Source organism: Miscanthus floridulus, chromosome 9 (genome assembly GCF_019320115.1).
Source record: "Miscanthus floridulus cultivar M001 chromosome 9, ASM1932011v1, whole genome shotgun sequence".
Classification (NCBI taxonomy): Eukaryota; Viridiplantae; Streptophyta; class Magnoliopsida; order Poales; family Poaceae; genus Miscanthus; species Miscanthus floridulus.
The window spans coordinates 29,738,990-29,753,744 of NC_089588.1; the positions used below are offsets into that span (position 1 = coordinate 29,738,990).

The 14,755-nt window shown below is 40.7% G+C and overlaps 1 protein-coding gene across 1 annotated transcript; it reads right to left on the reverse strand.

The window, feature by feature from the left end:
• Positions 1 to 9,734: 9,734 nt before the first annotated feature.
• On the reverse strand, positions 9,735 to 14,066 carry LOC136481635 (UPF0481 protein At3g47200-like). Its single transcript, XM_066478969.1, has 3 exons — positions 14,002 to 14,066; positions 12,104 to 12,275; positions 9,735 to 11,175 (listed from the first exon to the last, which is right to left on the reverse strand). The coding sequence occupies exon 3, from the start codon at positions 11,094 to 11,096 to the stop codon at positions 9,735 to 9,737; it is 1,362 nt and encodes a 453-aa protein (XP_066335066.1). The 5' UTR covers positions 11,097 to 11,175; positions 12,104 to 12,275; positions 14,002 to 14,066.
• Between the last annotated feature and the right edge of the window lie 689 nt (positions 14,067 to 14,755).

The following is a 14,755-nucleotide window of genomic DNA, read 5'->3' on the forward strand; positions in this document are numbered from 1 at the left end:
GCTTCCATGAGCAAACACATGAACAAAAAGGCGAAAGCGAAGAAGAGGTCGAAGCTACGAAAAATAAAACAAACCCCGAAAGCTCCGAAGACAGAACAACTCCCACACCTCCAAAGAAGACCAAAAAGGTGTGGCGAGTAAAAGATGTACAATCATCCACGTCTGTTTCTCCTAGACCGGATGCCCCGTCTACGAGTAATAATTGAAAGGAGGAAAGTCCCGCTCAACGGACTTTAAATGGTGAGTCCTTGCCGAAGGTAAATCGGTAGTTATCTCATTCAAAATGCATGTTTAAAAATTAAAATTTTCAAATTCCAATTTTGCATTTTCATACACATGTTTAATTCCTAAAAATTTCATTTTTTCAATTACTAGAATTTTTCTAATATCAATTTTATGTTTAAAAATGTTTTTATAAAAATTCAAAAAGTAATAAAATTTTGTTAGGAAAAGATTTTGAGCAAGTTTTGGTTTGAAACCTGGCCAAGCCCCCAACGGCCATATTCAAAATGACCATTGGAAGCAGCTGGCAAAAGGGGGGACCAGCGAGCCCACCAGTGGGTCGGGTGACCTATGGGGTCGGCCAACCCCACCTGGCAGCCACGTGCACCCAGCTCTCTCCAACAGCTCCTAGCTGTTGCCTCCACCCCCCTTCAGACTGCTTGAGCTTAGTTTATAAATAGGAGAGCCAGGATGTGAGGTCTCACTCACACTCCACTCTCCTCATTTTTCGCTCTCTCAAACTCACTTGCTCCAAAAATCATTTTCGTATTTTTCCACAAAGTTTGAGTGCAAAGAAACTATGCTGAAATTTTCCAAGCCCAAAGTCCAAAGACAAGCTCTCGGGTTGGCCATTTTGCTCTTGCTAACATAACCCGCCCTCGAGTTTTGTTGCCTTGTCGTTGTTTTATTGTTACCATGAACAGGCTTGGGAGGAAGCTCTGCGGCGCACTCAAGAAGGTCACGGGATCAAGCTCACGACACTCCCATGGCTGCTCGAGCACGCACCAAGAAAGCCCGATGCATGAAGAAGAAACCACGCCAACAGAATCACAAACGGAGCCGATGGAAGTGGAAGACGACGCACCCTACCTCGACCTGGAAGGCGACCGGGAGATGCAAGCGTACACCCTCATCAAGGATCGAGCTTTCGGCCACACGCCGGCATAGGACCCGGACCTTCCCGAGAAAATAGGTATGGACGATGACTTCCTCGCTGTTTGGAAAGCCGTTGGTTGGGAGGAAGTTCTGCCCGTCTGGGAGGAAGGTTCCCGCCTCCTAACGATTCAGTTTTTATGCTCCCTGCAAGAAGTTGACAATGGGATCTCTTTCCGTCTTTTTGAAAAAGAATATTATCTTCCATGGAGAGATCTCAGCTCACTTCTTGGCTTTAATAAAAGATGCTCTCTTGACCTTAATGTCTCCCTCAAGCATTTTAACCGCCATAGTTTTTGGGGAGAGATTTTGGGTCAAGCTGTAGTTGGCAAATTTCAGCCTCGTAACATGGAAATTCATCATCTTACTTTGAGGCTCATGCACCATTGGATAGCCATGACTTTGTTTCCAAGAGATGATGTTAGAGTTGTTCTAAATGATGAATTAAAACTCCTCTGTGCCATGATTAAAAAGATTAAAATTTCTCCTGTGAAGCTTATGATTGCTCAATGGTTAGAAAATTTCTAGATGTCAAGACCAATTACTTGTATGTCCCTTATTACTCGTATTGCTTTCAAAATTGATGCATTGGAAAATCTTGTTTACTTTCTACTCCACGCCTCATTATCGATGAAGATTATCTTGTTAAGGGACATACGTTTAAACATGATGCTACCGGTAATCTTGTATTTTTCTTCCCCGGATATACAAATGAGTTCCTGTTACCTAACCTGGAACTTCATTTGTGTAATTTTCGGGAGCTAACCTTCACTCTTGTATCACAAGAGGAAGCTCACTGGAGTAGTGTTTCTGGCAGGATAACATGTAGAAGAGCTAGGAATGAAGCAACCAGCTCCCAGCAGCCATAGCTGTCACACCCTCAGCAGAGTATGCCACAAATGTACCATGCAGGGTGGATTCTAGCTGGGCAGGTGCCAGGGTTTACACCCAGGTTCTAGCCAGGTTGGGATCAACCCCCGCAACCGCATGAAGCTGAAGGATCAGGATGGCTGAGCGCAGACAGCACAGAGTGGTCACAGGCAAGGCATGCACACCAGCCTGACCACTCCTCCAGCTCCTATGGACCACCTCCACTATCCGGGACACGACTCTCTTTTTCAGCAAGAGACCATCGTGAACTCGAGAACATCAACCACCAAATTGAAAACCTTGATATCCGCACGGGTAAAATGCAAAATACATTAAACACTCCCATGGCAGCTCGAGCACGCACCAAGAAAGCCCGATGCATGAAGAAGAAACCACGCCAACAGAATCACAAATGGAGCTGATGGAAGTGGAAGACGAAGCACCCTACCTCGACCTGGAAGGCGACCGGGAGATGCAAGCGTACGCCCTCATCAAGGATCGAGCTTTCGGCCACACGTCGGCATAGGACCTGGACCTTCTTGAGAAAATAGGTATGGACGATGACTTCCTCGCTGTTTGGAAAGCCGTTGGTTGGGAGGAAGTTCTGCCTGTCTGGGAGGAAGGTTCCCGCCTCCTAACCATTCAGTTTTTATGCTCCCTGCAAGAAGTTGACAATGGGATCTCTTTCCGTCTTTTTGAAAAAGAATATTATCTTCCATGGAGAGATCTCAGCTCACTTCTTGGCTTTAATAAAAGACGCTCTCTTGACCTTAATGTCTCCCTCAAGCATTTTAACCGCCATAGTTTTTGGGGAGAGATTTTGGGTCAAGCTGTAGTTGGCAAATTTCGGCCTCGTAACATGGAAATTCTTCATCTTACTTTGAGGCTCATGCACCATTGGATAGCCATGACTTTGTTTCCTAGAGATGATGTTAGAGTTGTTCTAAATGATGAATTAAAACTCCTCTATACCATGGTTAAAAACATTAAAATTTCTCCTGTGAAGCTTATGATTGCTCAATGGTTAGAAAATTTCAAGATGTCAAGACCTATTACTTGTACGTCCCATATTACTCGTATTGCTTTCAAAATTGATGCATTGGAAAATCTTGTTTACATTTCTACTCCATGCCTCATTAACGATGAAGATTATCTTGTTAAGGGACATACTTTTAAACATGATGCTACCGGTAATCTTGTATTTTTCTTCCTCGGATATACAAATGAGTTCCCGTTACCTAACCCGGAACTTCATTTGTATAATTTTCGGGAGGTAACCTTCACTCTTGTATCACAAGAGGAAGCTCACAGGAGTAGTGTTTCTGGCAGGATAACAGGTAGAAGAGCTAGGAATGAAGCAACCAGCTCCTAGCAGCCAGAGCCGTCACACCCTCAGCAGAGTATGCCACAAATGTACCATGTGAATATTTGATCCTAGTTTGCTTCAAAATTCTGAAGGAATGGAGATATGCCTGTAAACGAAAGAAAGAAGAATACCTTCATGTTGAGGTGGAACCATCGACAAAGAAGGACCTAGATCTCGAGAACGATCCGCCGGTCCTGCACCTAATCTGGATGCTGCAGTATCTAGGTTGCCCTGGTCCTGCGTTATTAAGATCCTCGGCATTATTCGTCCCTCCTTCCTCGCTAGTTGCCTATGTTCTAGTTCTGAAAAATCATAATCAGAATTTCACATACTCATTACGTACTTCGACGTTAAATGGATGTCAAGTTACTCCAACTGTTTTTGCACTTCTATGAAGACATCAGTTGGATATATTTTAATGTTGAAATGCTACTATATAAACTAGGGCAGTTATTTAGTGCCTTGAAATAAAATGAACATTCATCTCCATGAACTTGTTCCACCATAGAAATTTCATTTATAACAAATTTGTATATAGCTAGGGACACTTCAATTTGTGGTAGACATGTGATGGAGTTTTCATATATTTCAGTTCTAATTTGCATATATCCGAATGTTGTCGTAGCGTTAGCACGAGCAGTATACTTATATATAACACTTCTACAACCATCTTTGTCATAATGAAAGATCATGCAAATTAATACCTAAATTCGCATTCAACCTATCCATCTATGCCATTATGAAAGATTGTATAATGCATCACTCTTATATTTGTATCTACCTCAACCATTACAAAAAATAAACGAAAATATCTCTCAAATCTACATGTAAATACTTGTGAAAAATAATTCAGTGTCCATAAAGTACGGTATACATATTTCTAAATTACACACTTGTACAACCATGATGTTAAAAGTAACCACGATGTTATGTTTCCTCATGAAGACCAAGTAAACATTAGTACTTTACGATAAATATTTATCTTAATAGCTTATAAAGCATGGAAAGTGTTTACTTAACAAGCGCATAGCAAAGACATTGGCAAGCCACTTTAATTTATATTAGTACTCCATTATAAAAAAAATCCATAAGTTGTTATTTAAAATAAGTTTATACATTTTAACTAGAGCACTATGTCGTATCAGTATTGACAATTTAAGTTTAAACACTCTATGATATAAAAAACAATACTGATACACATATAATCCTGTAATATAACAAATTTAACAGGATGTGCAAGCTAAGTTTTAGCTTAACATGTTGAGGACAATACTGGTAGGACCTAAACTCTTTTTTTAATCGAAAAAATAATAAATTTCGAATAAAAGATAAAAATACTAGAGTTTCAACTTAAAATGTGGAAAAATTTTCAACAAGAAGATTAAAAGTTGAAAGCTAAATTGTAGATTCTTGAAGTCAAAGAAAGCGATATAACAAGAGCAAATATATCTTAAGCTCAGATTCAAACTAAATACATATGATGCTTAAAAAAAGTTAACTTCTAGAAATTCTAACTATAGATCCCCAATGGAGCCTCCCCACTATCCCCATGAGACCCGATAGGAAAAAAGATAGATTCTAGAAACTTTCACAAAAATTATAAATATCTAACCCTTAATTCGGTAGAATCTAATCACCATTGATAATAATAGTTCTTGGATCTATTCTATTTTATAAATAATTACCCACTACTGCAACTGCAATTGCGTAAGACAACATAATATAGCCCATGACTATATCCAAAAAATTGAAACCCTTCTGATATCGTCCTCCCAAGTAATCAGAAGGCATTTGCATGCGAGTATGGAGGGTGCACATATATATACTGTTGGAGAAAGCAATTTTTGTACGGATGAGGAATATTTACTTTGCTCTAGCCATAAGATAAGTATTGTACTGGCCGTGTGCTCAGAGCTAGCTCTCTGTTAGATCCTTTTCTTTCACTGCACTTTGCTGCATTAATGCCTTTTGCCTTGAAAACAAGCTTATATATCCGAACCAACATAGTTAGTCTAGTTTATTTGTTCTCCGTAATTCAACCAAAATGGCTCAGGCTCAATGTTTGATACCTCTAACTGCCATGAAGAAATCCATTCATCAGGAATAGGCGGCCCTTATTACAGTGTGTGTTTTTATTTAAATTTCCTAAAATTTTGACATGCTATATAAGTTTTGTCCAGTAAGAGTTCCTTCCAGTTGTTTTGTTCCGTAGTTCACGTTTTGCCAGTGTACCCAATAGCATTCGCATCCTCTCAGGCCTTTTCAGAAAATAAAAGCTTGACATATATGTTCACACGCATTCTTTCAACATAAAGCAACCATAAGGAGTGGTCCAAGCCTGCAGCATTAGCATCCTGCTTTGTACCTTGCCATTTAGCAAGGTTTGCTTTCTGCCTATAGCCAGCATTTCGCTGACAGTCTTCTCCGGAGTTGTTTAACAGAATCCCTGTACTTACATGTCACTAGCACGCTCGTTCCATCGTAAGAAACCTGTTCTTCAGATATCATGACTGTAGACCCGGCCCCAACCCCATTTCTGTTCACGCAAGGCATCATAGGCAGAACCGAGAACTTTCTCTTTGCATGAAGATTACATTCAGTTGTTGCTTGTTAAGTGCTTTTAATCGATCGTATGCTTTGTTGACAATTGTCCTTTTTGCGGGCAGCCGAGCACCACGCTGTTAGCACAAGATCAGAGGAGAGGGAGAAGACTTGGGAGAAGGGAAGTGGGATACGTCAGCGTGGACAGGATTTCAGTTATAGAGTGTCACTACTACAAAAACGATTTGTAGCAACGTCTTGCTTTCTTTGTAGGGGAGCCGCCCCTACAAATGGTTGCCAAATGAGCTGCCCTTACAAATGGATTTGTAGGGGCGGCTGGTGTTATCAGCCGCCCCTACAAATGGTCCGATTTGTAGGGGCGGCTCTATATCCAGCCGCCCCTACAAATCGGATTTGTAGGGGCGGCTCAATATTGAAGTGCCTCTACAAATAGACGCCGAGTATTAAAAATTAAGCACTAAAATTTAAATTTTGTAAACAACCTCGGATGGAGAAACAATCAAAATGAAAGTTGTAGATCTCAAAAAGTTATGAAACTTTGTAGTTGACAACTTTTTAGTTGAGATCATTTACTACTTAAAAATACTATTTGAAATTAAAATTTGAAATTATTGAAGAACTCTGATTTCTCTTTTTAATCTCTGGCTAAAACTTGTAACTAGTCTTTCTCCCTCATACTAACTTCAAATTTGATGATTTTTTTTTCTAAAAATTTCTAAAATCATGCCCTATCAATTTATTGTGTTCTTACCACTATTATTTTATCCATCTTTTCATGTGACCGTGTTTTATCTATTTGAATTTTGAGTTTCAAAAAATAACAACTTCAAACGTTATTTTGGAACACTATTTGATTTCAGATGAAAAAATCATGAACATAGAAGTTGCAGAACTTATCAAGATCTACAAGTTTTATTTTGGTCATTTCTTCATCCGATAAAGTGGTAATAACATTGTTCATAAAGTTTACATATCTCTCTTATAGTTTCATAAACAATAAGAGGGATATGTAACATTTGTGAACAGTGTTACTACCACTATGTCGGATGAATAAATGATCAAAATAGAAATTGTAGATCTCGGAAAGTTATGAAACTCTGTAGTTGACAACTTTTTAATTTGAAATCATCTTGTCAAGGAAAACTACATTTGAATTTCAAAAAGTTTGAAATTTGAATTTTTTAAATGACCTCGGATGGACAAACAGCAAAAATGAAATTTGTAGATCTCAAAAAGTTTTGAAACTTTGTAGTTGATAACTTTGTGATTTGAAATCATCTTGTCATCGAAAACTACATTTGAATTTCTCAAATTTGAAATTTAAATTTTGTAAACGACCTCGGATGGAGAAACTAACAAAATGAAAGTTGTAGATCTCGAAAAGTTATAAAACTTTGTAGTTGACAACTTTTTCATTTGAATTAGTTTAGGGCCTCAAATAATCAATTTATGCTCAGTTTTGTATAATATGTGGGGAACCAAAATGGAACGTAGACACAAGTGATCATGAGGTGCAGTGATAGAGGAGTTTACACGCGAGTGAGAGGTCGTAGGTTCGAAACCCGACCGGCGCAAAGTGTGCAAATATCATGAAAAAATACTACAACCGTAGAGTGAGGCGCCCCTACAAATCGATTTATAGGGGCGGTCTGGGAACCGCCCCTACAAATTAGTGATTTGTAGCCGCCCTTTCATAGGGGCGGCTGGCAAAACCGCCCCTATAGAGGGTTACCAGCCGCCCCTAAAAACCTTTTTCTACGTAGTGTGCACAAAGCTCGGCAACGATTGTGTGTTGTAGTCAAGTGCTACGCTGGCTGTTATGTGGGTAGGAGAGTGTGTCATGTTGTTGTGTGAACCTCTATTCTTCTTAATTGAGCGGCAGAGCTCCAGCCTTTCGGTTCAAAAAAGAATAAAGAGTCTATGCCCCCTATTCTAAGGTATATGTTTTTTTAGAATTACACAGTACAAAACACCCATGCTATTCTTCTTAATTGAGCGGCAGAGCTCCAACCTTTTGGTTCAGAAAAGAATAAAGGGTCTGTGCCCCCCTATTCAGGCACAAAGGGGTATGTTTTTTAGAATTACAAAGTACAACGACAGCGTCCACAACACACACACACACTCATCTCTATAAAAACAAGTACATAAATCCTACCCTTATGAGCATCTCCGAAGGAGATTATGTTTTTTGAGCCGGTAGATCTCGAAATTCACGAATTTCTCCTCTGCTTTCTTTATCAAGGCCAAGAACCCTTCTGCACAAAGCTCGACAACGATTGTGTGTTTGTAGTCAAGTGCACAAGTGCTACACCGGCTATTTTACACAGTACAACGCCGACGTCCACAACACGTACGCACACTCACCCCTATGAATACACGTACGCAAACCCTAACTCTATGAGCACCTCCGAAGGACTAAACCGTTTTACACAGTACAACAATAAAGTCCACAACACGCACGCACACTCATCCCTATGAACACACATATGCAAATCATATCTCTATGAGCACCTCCAAAGGATTGAGCCAGATATGTTATGAGCACCTCCGAAGGAGGTTATGTTTTATTTTGAGCCGGTAGACCTCGAAATTCACGAATTACTCCTCTACTTGCTGTAAGAACCCTTTTGCACAAAGCTCGGCAACGATTGTGTGTTCAACACCATGCGCTATGTTGGTTGACGCCAAGTGGACCTCCAGCCATGCAAGATCTAAACCAGCCCACTCTCCACACTAGCTACCTTTGTTGTCCGCAAGTTATGTACACCACGCCAAGCGTAAAAAAAGTCAGTAGGGACAATCCTCCTTGGGCAAACATGGGCACCCGCCTTGTATTCTTGACATTATGTGTACATGCCCATGTGGGCCAACATGTCGTCATCTCTCATCTCCTTCCCCACTCCCACCTATGTAAGTCAATATGACATCCAGCTCTCTCATCTCTTTTCTCACTCCCTCCTGTGCCCGTTCATACAACGCTCCCAACCTTTGGCCTGCTAGTGCCATCCGAACAACCCTATATAGCAAGGCCCTGCAGGAGCATGGATTTGGCTGCCGCTAGGCAAGGGCAGGGAGTGTGGCTCGTGCAATGCCAGCCGCCATTGGGCCTTTGCCACAGCTACACTCAGCAGGCATGTGCTACTTCTGTTACTCAGACGTGCTGAGATTGTTGTTGGTGGGATATAGTTGATGCTAGTGCTCAGTCTACGTGGCACAAGAGAATGATGGCAGCAATATGGGAGTTAGTTGTGAAGGGAAACAATAGAGAGGGACAACATGTGGGCACCACGTGACAGGTGCACAGTCAATAATCACGTAGGCAGTTTATCACAAACAACTATAGTCTAGACCTTGCGTGGCCTGATTATTAGTATGTTTCGTGATCTGAAATTGTAATTTTGCAAGTTAGTAACCTAGATATATTGCACCGTCATGCAAGTTTAGTTAGCTTGTGTTGTCCATTTAGCAAGTTTGGGGACTTGGATATGCAATTTTAGAAGTTTGGTAGTTAGATGGCACCGCCAAACAATTTTAGACGCTGGACTCGATATATCAGACCCACATTAGCGCTGGTGCCACCACGGTGAAAAATGACAATACGTAAAGTAGGAACACAGATAGATTACAACACACAACACAGTACGTATATATATATATCCTCCAAATGCCAAGGAAGATGACGTGACAATAATAATAATAAAAAACTTTCAGAAAAAAGGTCTGCTCTTAGGATGATCCAGTTTGGTATATAAAGGTGGTGGATCATACTATGCTATTCACTTCAATGGGGTGGCTTGAAGTAGGAATACGCAGCGAAGAAGGTCTGCATAATGGTGAGGGCCAGCAGGAACACAGCGGCAGCGAGCGACGTGGCCACCCATGGGTTGCTGAAGTAGTTGCGCACCAGTGCCGCACGCCAACGGGGCCACCTTGCCTGCTGGTACTTGTTCACCTCCTCGATCACACCGCCGAGGTAGTTGCGGTCGGCGGCAATGTGTACACCGTGGCAGAGGCGGCTGAAGAACCCCGTCTGGTCCTTGTCTCGCACGCCGTTCATCTGGTTCATCAGCACACCTCTGAGCTGCAGCAGCCTCATGTCCTCTGACGAGGCCACGAGGCAGTCCATGAGCATAGCGTAGGCGGTGACGTGGCCCGGCGTGAGCGGGTAGGTCTGTTCGAAGGCGATCAGGTTGCGCAGGAGTTGCTCACTGTAGTCGTACAGCTGCAGCATCGGGATCTCCAGGAAGCCGGCGTCGAACCCCACGTCGAGGAAGCTCGATGCACCCTGTCGCGCCCGGATCTTCACGCCAGCCTCCTCCAGCTCCGTCGCGCATGGCATCCACTCAGAGAGCTCCGACGGTGGCATCCTGTACCTGCGGAGGTTGTCAGGCTTGGGCGTCGCGGCTGGAAGACCAACAGATTGGTAGAAGAGGTGCAGGAGGTGGTGCACACTGCTGCAGGCGATGTGCGAAGACTGCAGCGGCTGTGGCCGGAGGGAGCGGAAGAGGCGTTGGGCGCCCAGCACGAGGACGTCGCTGCTCTCGTCTGGGTCTGTCCGAAGGTCATGGAACAAGCTTTGCACGACCAAGAAAGGAATCTGGTTCTCGAGCAGCAGCAGGTCGTATGTAACAAAGCCCCAGACCCAGCACCTGCCGAACACCTGGGTCCAGTCGTCGTCCTCCTCTTCCTCATCCTTAGCTGTACTTGCCTTCACCTCCAATGCTTCTTCTCTTTTTGCGATGTGCGCGTACTTGAGTAGGCGGTGAAGGATGAAGCATCCATCTAGCAGCATGTCCTGCTCATTGATGTTATCTGTGTTTTGGTAGGATGCTCGGATCCGTGGCTCTAGGCTTCTCAAGGAGTTGAGGCACCGGTCAAGGAGCACTGGCGTCCTCTCAGGCTCCTGGAGAAGGTGGTTTCTGCCAATGAGCCTGCGAACACAGCACCATTTGTAGTCTTGAAGGCGATCGTACTGGTCGTAGTGCCCCATGCGGTTCCTGTAGCGCGTTAATGGGCCGATCTTGACCGCAAATGGGAGGTAGGCATCCTCATTTCCGCCTTTGATCTCTTGGGGAACCGTGTAGATAGTTGGTGGTTGTTCGGACTCATCAGTGCCATATTTTGGAAGGAGCACACCGTTCATCCTCCTGCTCCACTTCCTTCACGTAGTGCAACCTCCGCTCCACTTTCCTTCACGTAGTCCTCCATCGCATGTTGCATCTCTGAGTGAAGGTAAGACATGATTATATACATTGGCTTATTTTACAGTACTCAGGAGGAAGCTTAAAATTATATACTTAGATAGACATATCAACCAGAACGTTCTAAGGAAAGTAAAAAAAAAAGCAATCTTAATATTTCTTTGGGATGGAACATTTGATCCTAGCTTTGGCTTAAAGTCCCCATGGAATGAAGATATGCCTGCAAATGAAATATGTGTTTCTAAGATTCGAACCTGAGAGCTCAATGTTCATGTTCTCTCGAGCGTCCATAACTAGCTGAGCTACGCGACACTTGTGACTATACAACTGATGTTATTCTTTTAACTACACAATTTTGAGTCTTATATTGAATTTTGGACACTAAATGATCTCAAATAAGACAGTTGTTAACTGCAAAGTTGTAGATCATATCGAGCACCTACAACTTCGATGTTGACTTCGCCTTTATTCGACATTGCTAACCATATAAATCTGATCCAAGAACTTATATTAAATATTTGGAGATGTAAAACATCACAAATTAAAATATTATCAACTACAAAGTTTTAGATCTTTTTGAACTCTATAATTTGGTTATAAAGTTTATCTTGATTCGACCTCATATGAAAATGTTTTGAATTTTTTTACACAACAGGCTATCACTAGTGGTTCGTGGCTTCAACCGACAATGATAGTACCATGTCTATCACTGCTGGTTGAAGTCACGAACTTACAGTGATAGTCCACTATCACCGCTGTTTGTGCTATCACATTGCCGGTTGAAGCCACGAATTGAAAGGGATAAACTCATCACTGCTAGTTGTAAAGCAACCAGGAGTGATATTCCGACAGTGATTGTCTATTCAGGCGTAGTGAATATTTGATCCTAGTTTGCTTCAAAGTTCCGGAGGAATGGAGATATGCCTGTAAACGAAAGAAAGAAGAATACCTTCATGTTGAGGAGGAACCATCGACAAAGAAGGACCTAGATCTCGAGAACGATCCGCCGGTCCTGCACCTAGTCTGGATTCTGCAGTATCTAGGTCGCCATGGTCCTGCGTTATTAAGATCCTCGGCATTATTCGTCCCTCCTTCCTTGCTGGATTGCCTCTGTTCTAGTTCTGAAAAATCATAACCAGAATTTCACGTACTCATTACGTACTTCGACGTTAAATGGATGTCAAGTTACTCCAACTGTTTTTGCACTTCTATGAAGACATCAGTTGGATATATTTTAATGTTGAAATGCTACTATATAAACTAGGGCAGTTATTTAGTGCCTTGAAATAAAATGAACTTTCATCTCCATGAACTTGTTCCACCATAGAAATTTCATTTATAACAAATTTGTATATAGCTAGGGACACTTCAATTTGTGGTAGACATGTGATGGAGTATGCATATATTTCAGTTCTAATTTGCATATATCCGAATGTTGTCGTAGTGTTAGCACTGGGCAGTATACTTATATATAACACTTCTACAACCAGTCTTTGTCATAATGAAAGATCATGCAAATTAATACCAAAATTCGCATTCAACCTATCCATCTATGCCATTACTGAAAGATTGTATAATGCATCACTCTTATATTTGTATCTACCTCAACCATTAGAAAAAAAATAAACAAAAATATCTCTCAAATCTACAATGTAAATACTTATGAAAAATAATTCAGTGTCCATAAAGTACGTTATACATATTTCTAAATTACACACTTCTACAACCATGATGTTAAAAGTAACCACAATGTTATGTTTCCTCATGAAGACCAAGTAAACATTAGTACTTTATGATAAATATTTATCTTAATAGCTTATAAAGCATGGAAAATGTTTACTTAACAAGCGCATAGCAATGACACTGGCGAGTCACTTTAATTTATATTAATACTCCATTATAAAAAAAATCATAAGTTGTTATTTAAAATAAGTTTATACATTTTAACTAGAGCACTATGTCGTATCAGTATTGACTAATTTAAGTTTAAACACTCTATGATATAAAAAACAATACTGATACACATATAATCCTGTAATATAACAAATTTAACAGGGGGTGCTGATGTGCAAGCTAAGTTTTAGCTTAACATGTTGAAGACAATACTGGTAGGACCTAAACTCTTTTTTTAATCAAAAAATAATAAATTTTGAATAAAAGATAAAAATACTAGAGTTTCAACTTAAAATGTGGAAAAAAATTTCAACAAGAAGATTAAAGTTGAAAGCTAAATTGTAGATTCTTGAAGTCAAAGAAAGCTATATAACAAGAGCAAATATATCTTAAGCTCAGATTCAAACTAAATACATATGATGCTTAAAAAAGTTAACTTCTAGAAATTCTAACTATAGATCCCCAATGGAGCCTCCCCACTATCCCCATGAGACCCGATAGGGAAAAAGATAGATTCTAGAAACTTTCACAAAAATTGTAAATATCTAATCCCTTAATTCGGTAGAATCTAATCACCATTGATAATAATAGTTCTTGGATCTATTCTATTTTATAAATAATTACCCACTACTGCAACTGCAATTGCGTAAGACAACATAATATAGCCCATGACTCTATCCAAAATTACCCACCTATGTCATTAAGAAATATGATAAATTTGCATCTAATTACCCACCTCTCCTATTATGATAGACAATCTATGTAACCCCTTCAATTTCATATCATTATAAGAAAAACTAAGTATCCCCCTCAAATCTGTGTAACCCCTTCAATCTATGTAGATTCATAATCATTGTCGTGACTGGTGATAAAAGAAAACGTGCATCAAGCCTATCGGTATTTTTGCTTCTTAACCGTATGTATACACACAATGAGAAGACATATAGATCATACCTTCCTGGTCCTCCATGGCGAAATTACGAATAATCACTTGCTTCAATTAAAAAAATTGAAACCCTTCTGATATCGTCCTCCCCAGTAATCAAAAGGCATTTGCATGCGAGTATGGAGGGTGCACATATATATACTGTTGGAGAAAGCAATTTTTGTACGGATGAGGAATATTTACTTTGCTCTAGCCATAAGATAAGTATTGTACTGGCCGTGTGCTCAGAGCTAGCTCTCTATTAGATCCTTTTCTTTCACTGCACGTTGCTGCATTAATGCCTTTTGCCTTGAAAACAAGCCTTATATATCCGAACCAACATAGTTAGTCTTGTATATTTGTTCTCCGTAATTCAACCAAAATGGCTCAGGCTCAATGTTTGATACCTCTAACTGCCTATGAAGAAATCCATTCATCAGGAATAGGCGGCCCTTATTACAGCTGTGTGTTTTTATTTAAATTTCCTAAAATTTTGACATGCTATATAAGTTTTGTCCAGTAAGAGTTCCTTCCAGTTATTTTGTTCCGTAGTTCACGTTTTGCCAGTGTACCCAATAGCATTCAGCATCCTCTCAGGCCTTTTCAGAAAATAAAAGCTTGATATATATGTTCACACGCATTCTTTCAACATAAAGCAACCAGAAGGAGTGGTCCAAGCCTGCAGCATTAGCATCCTGCTTTGTACCTTGCCATTTTGCAAGGTTTGCTTTCTGCCTATAGCCAGCATTTCGCTGACAGTCTTCTCCGGAGTTGTTTAACAAA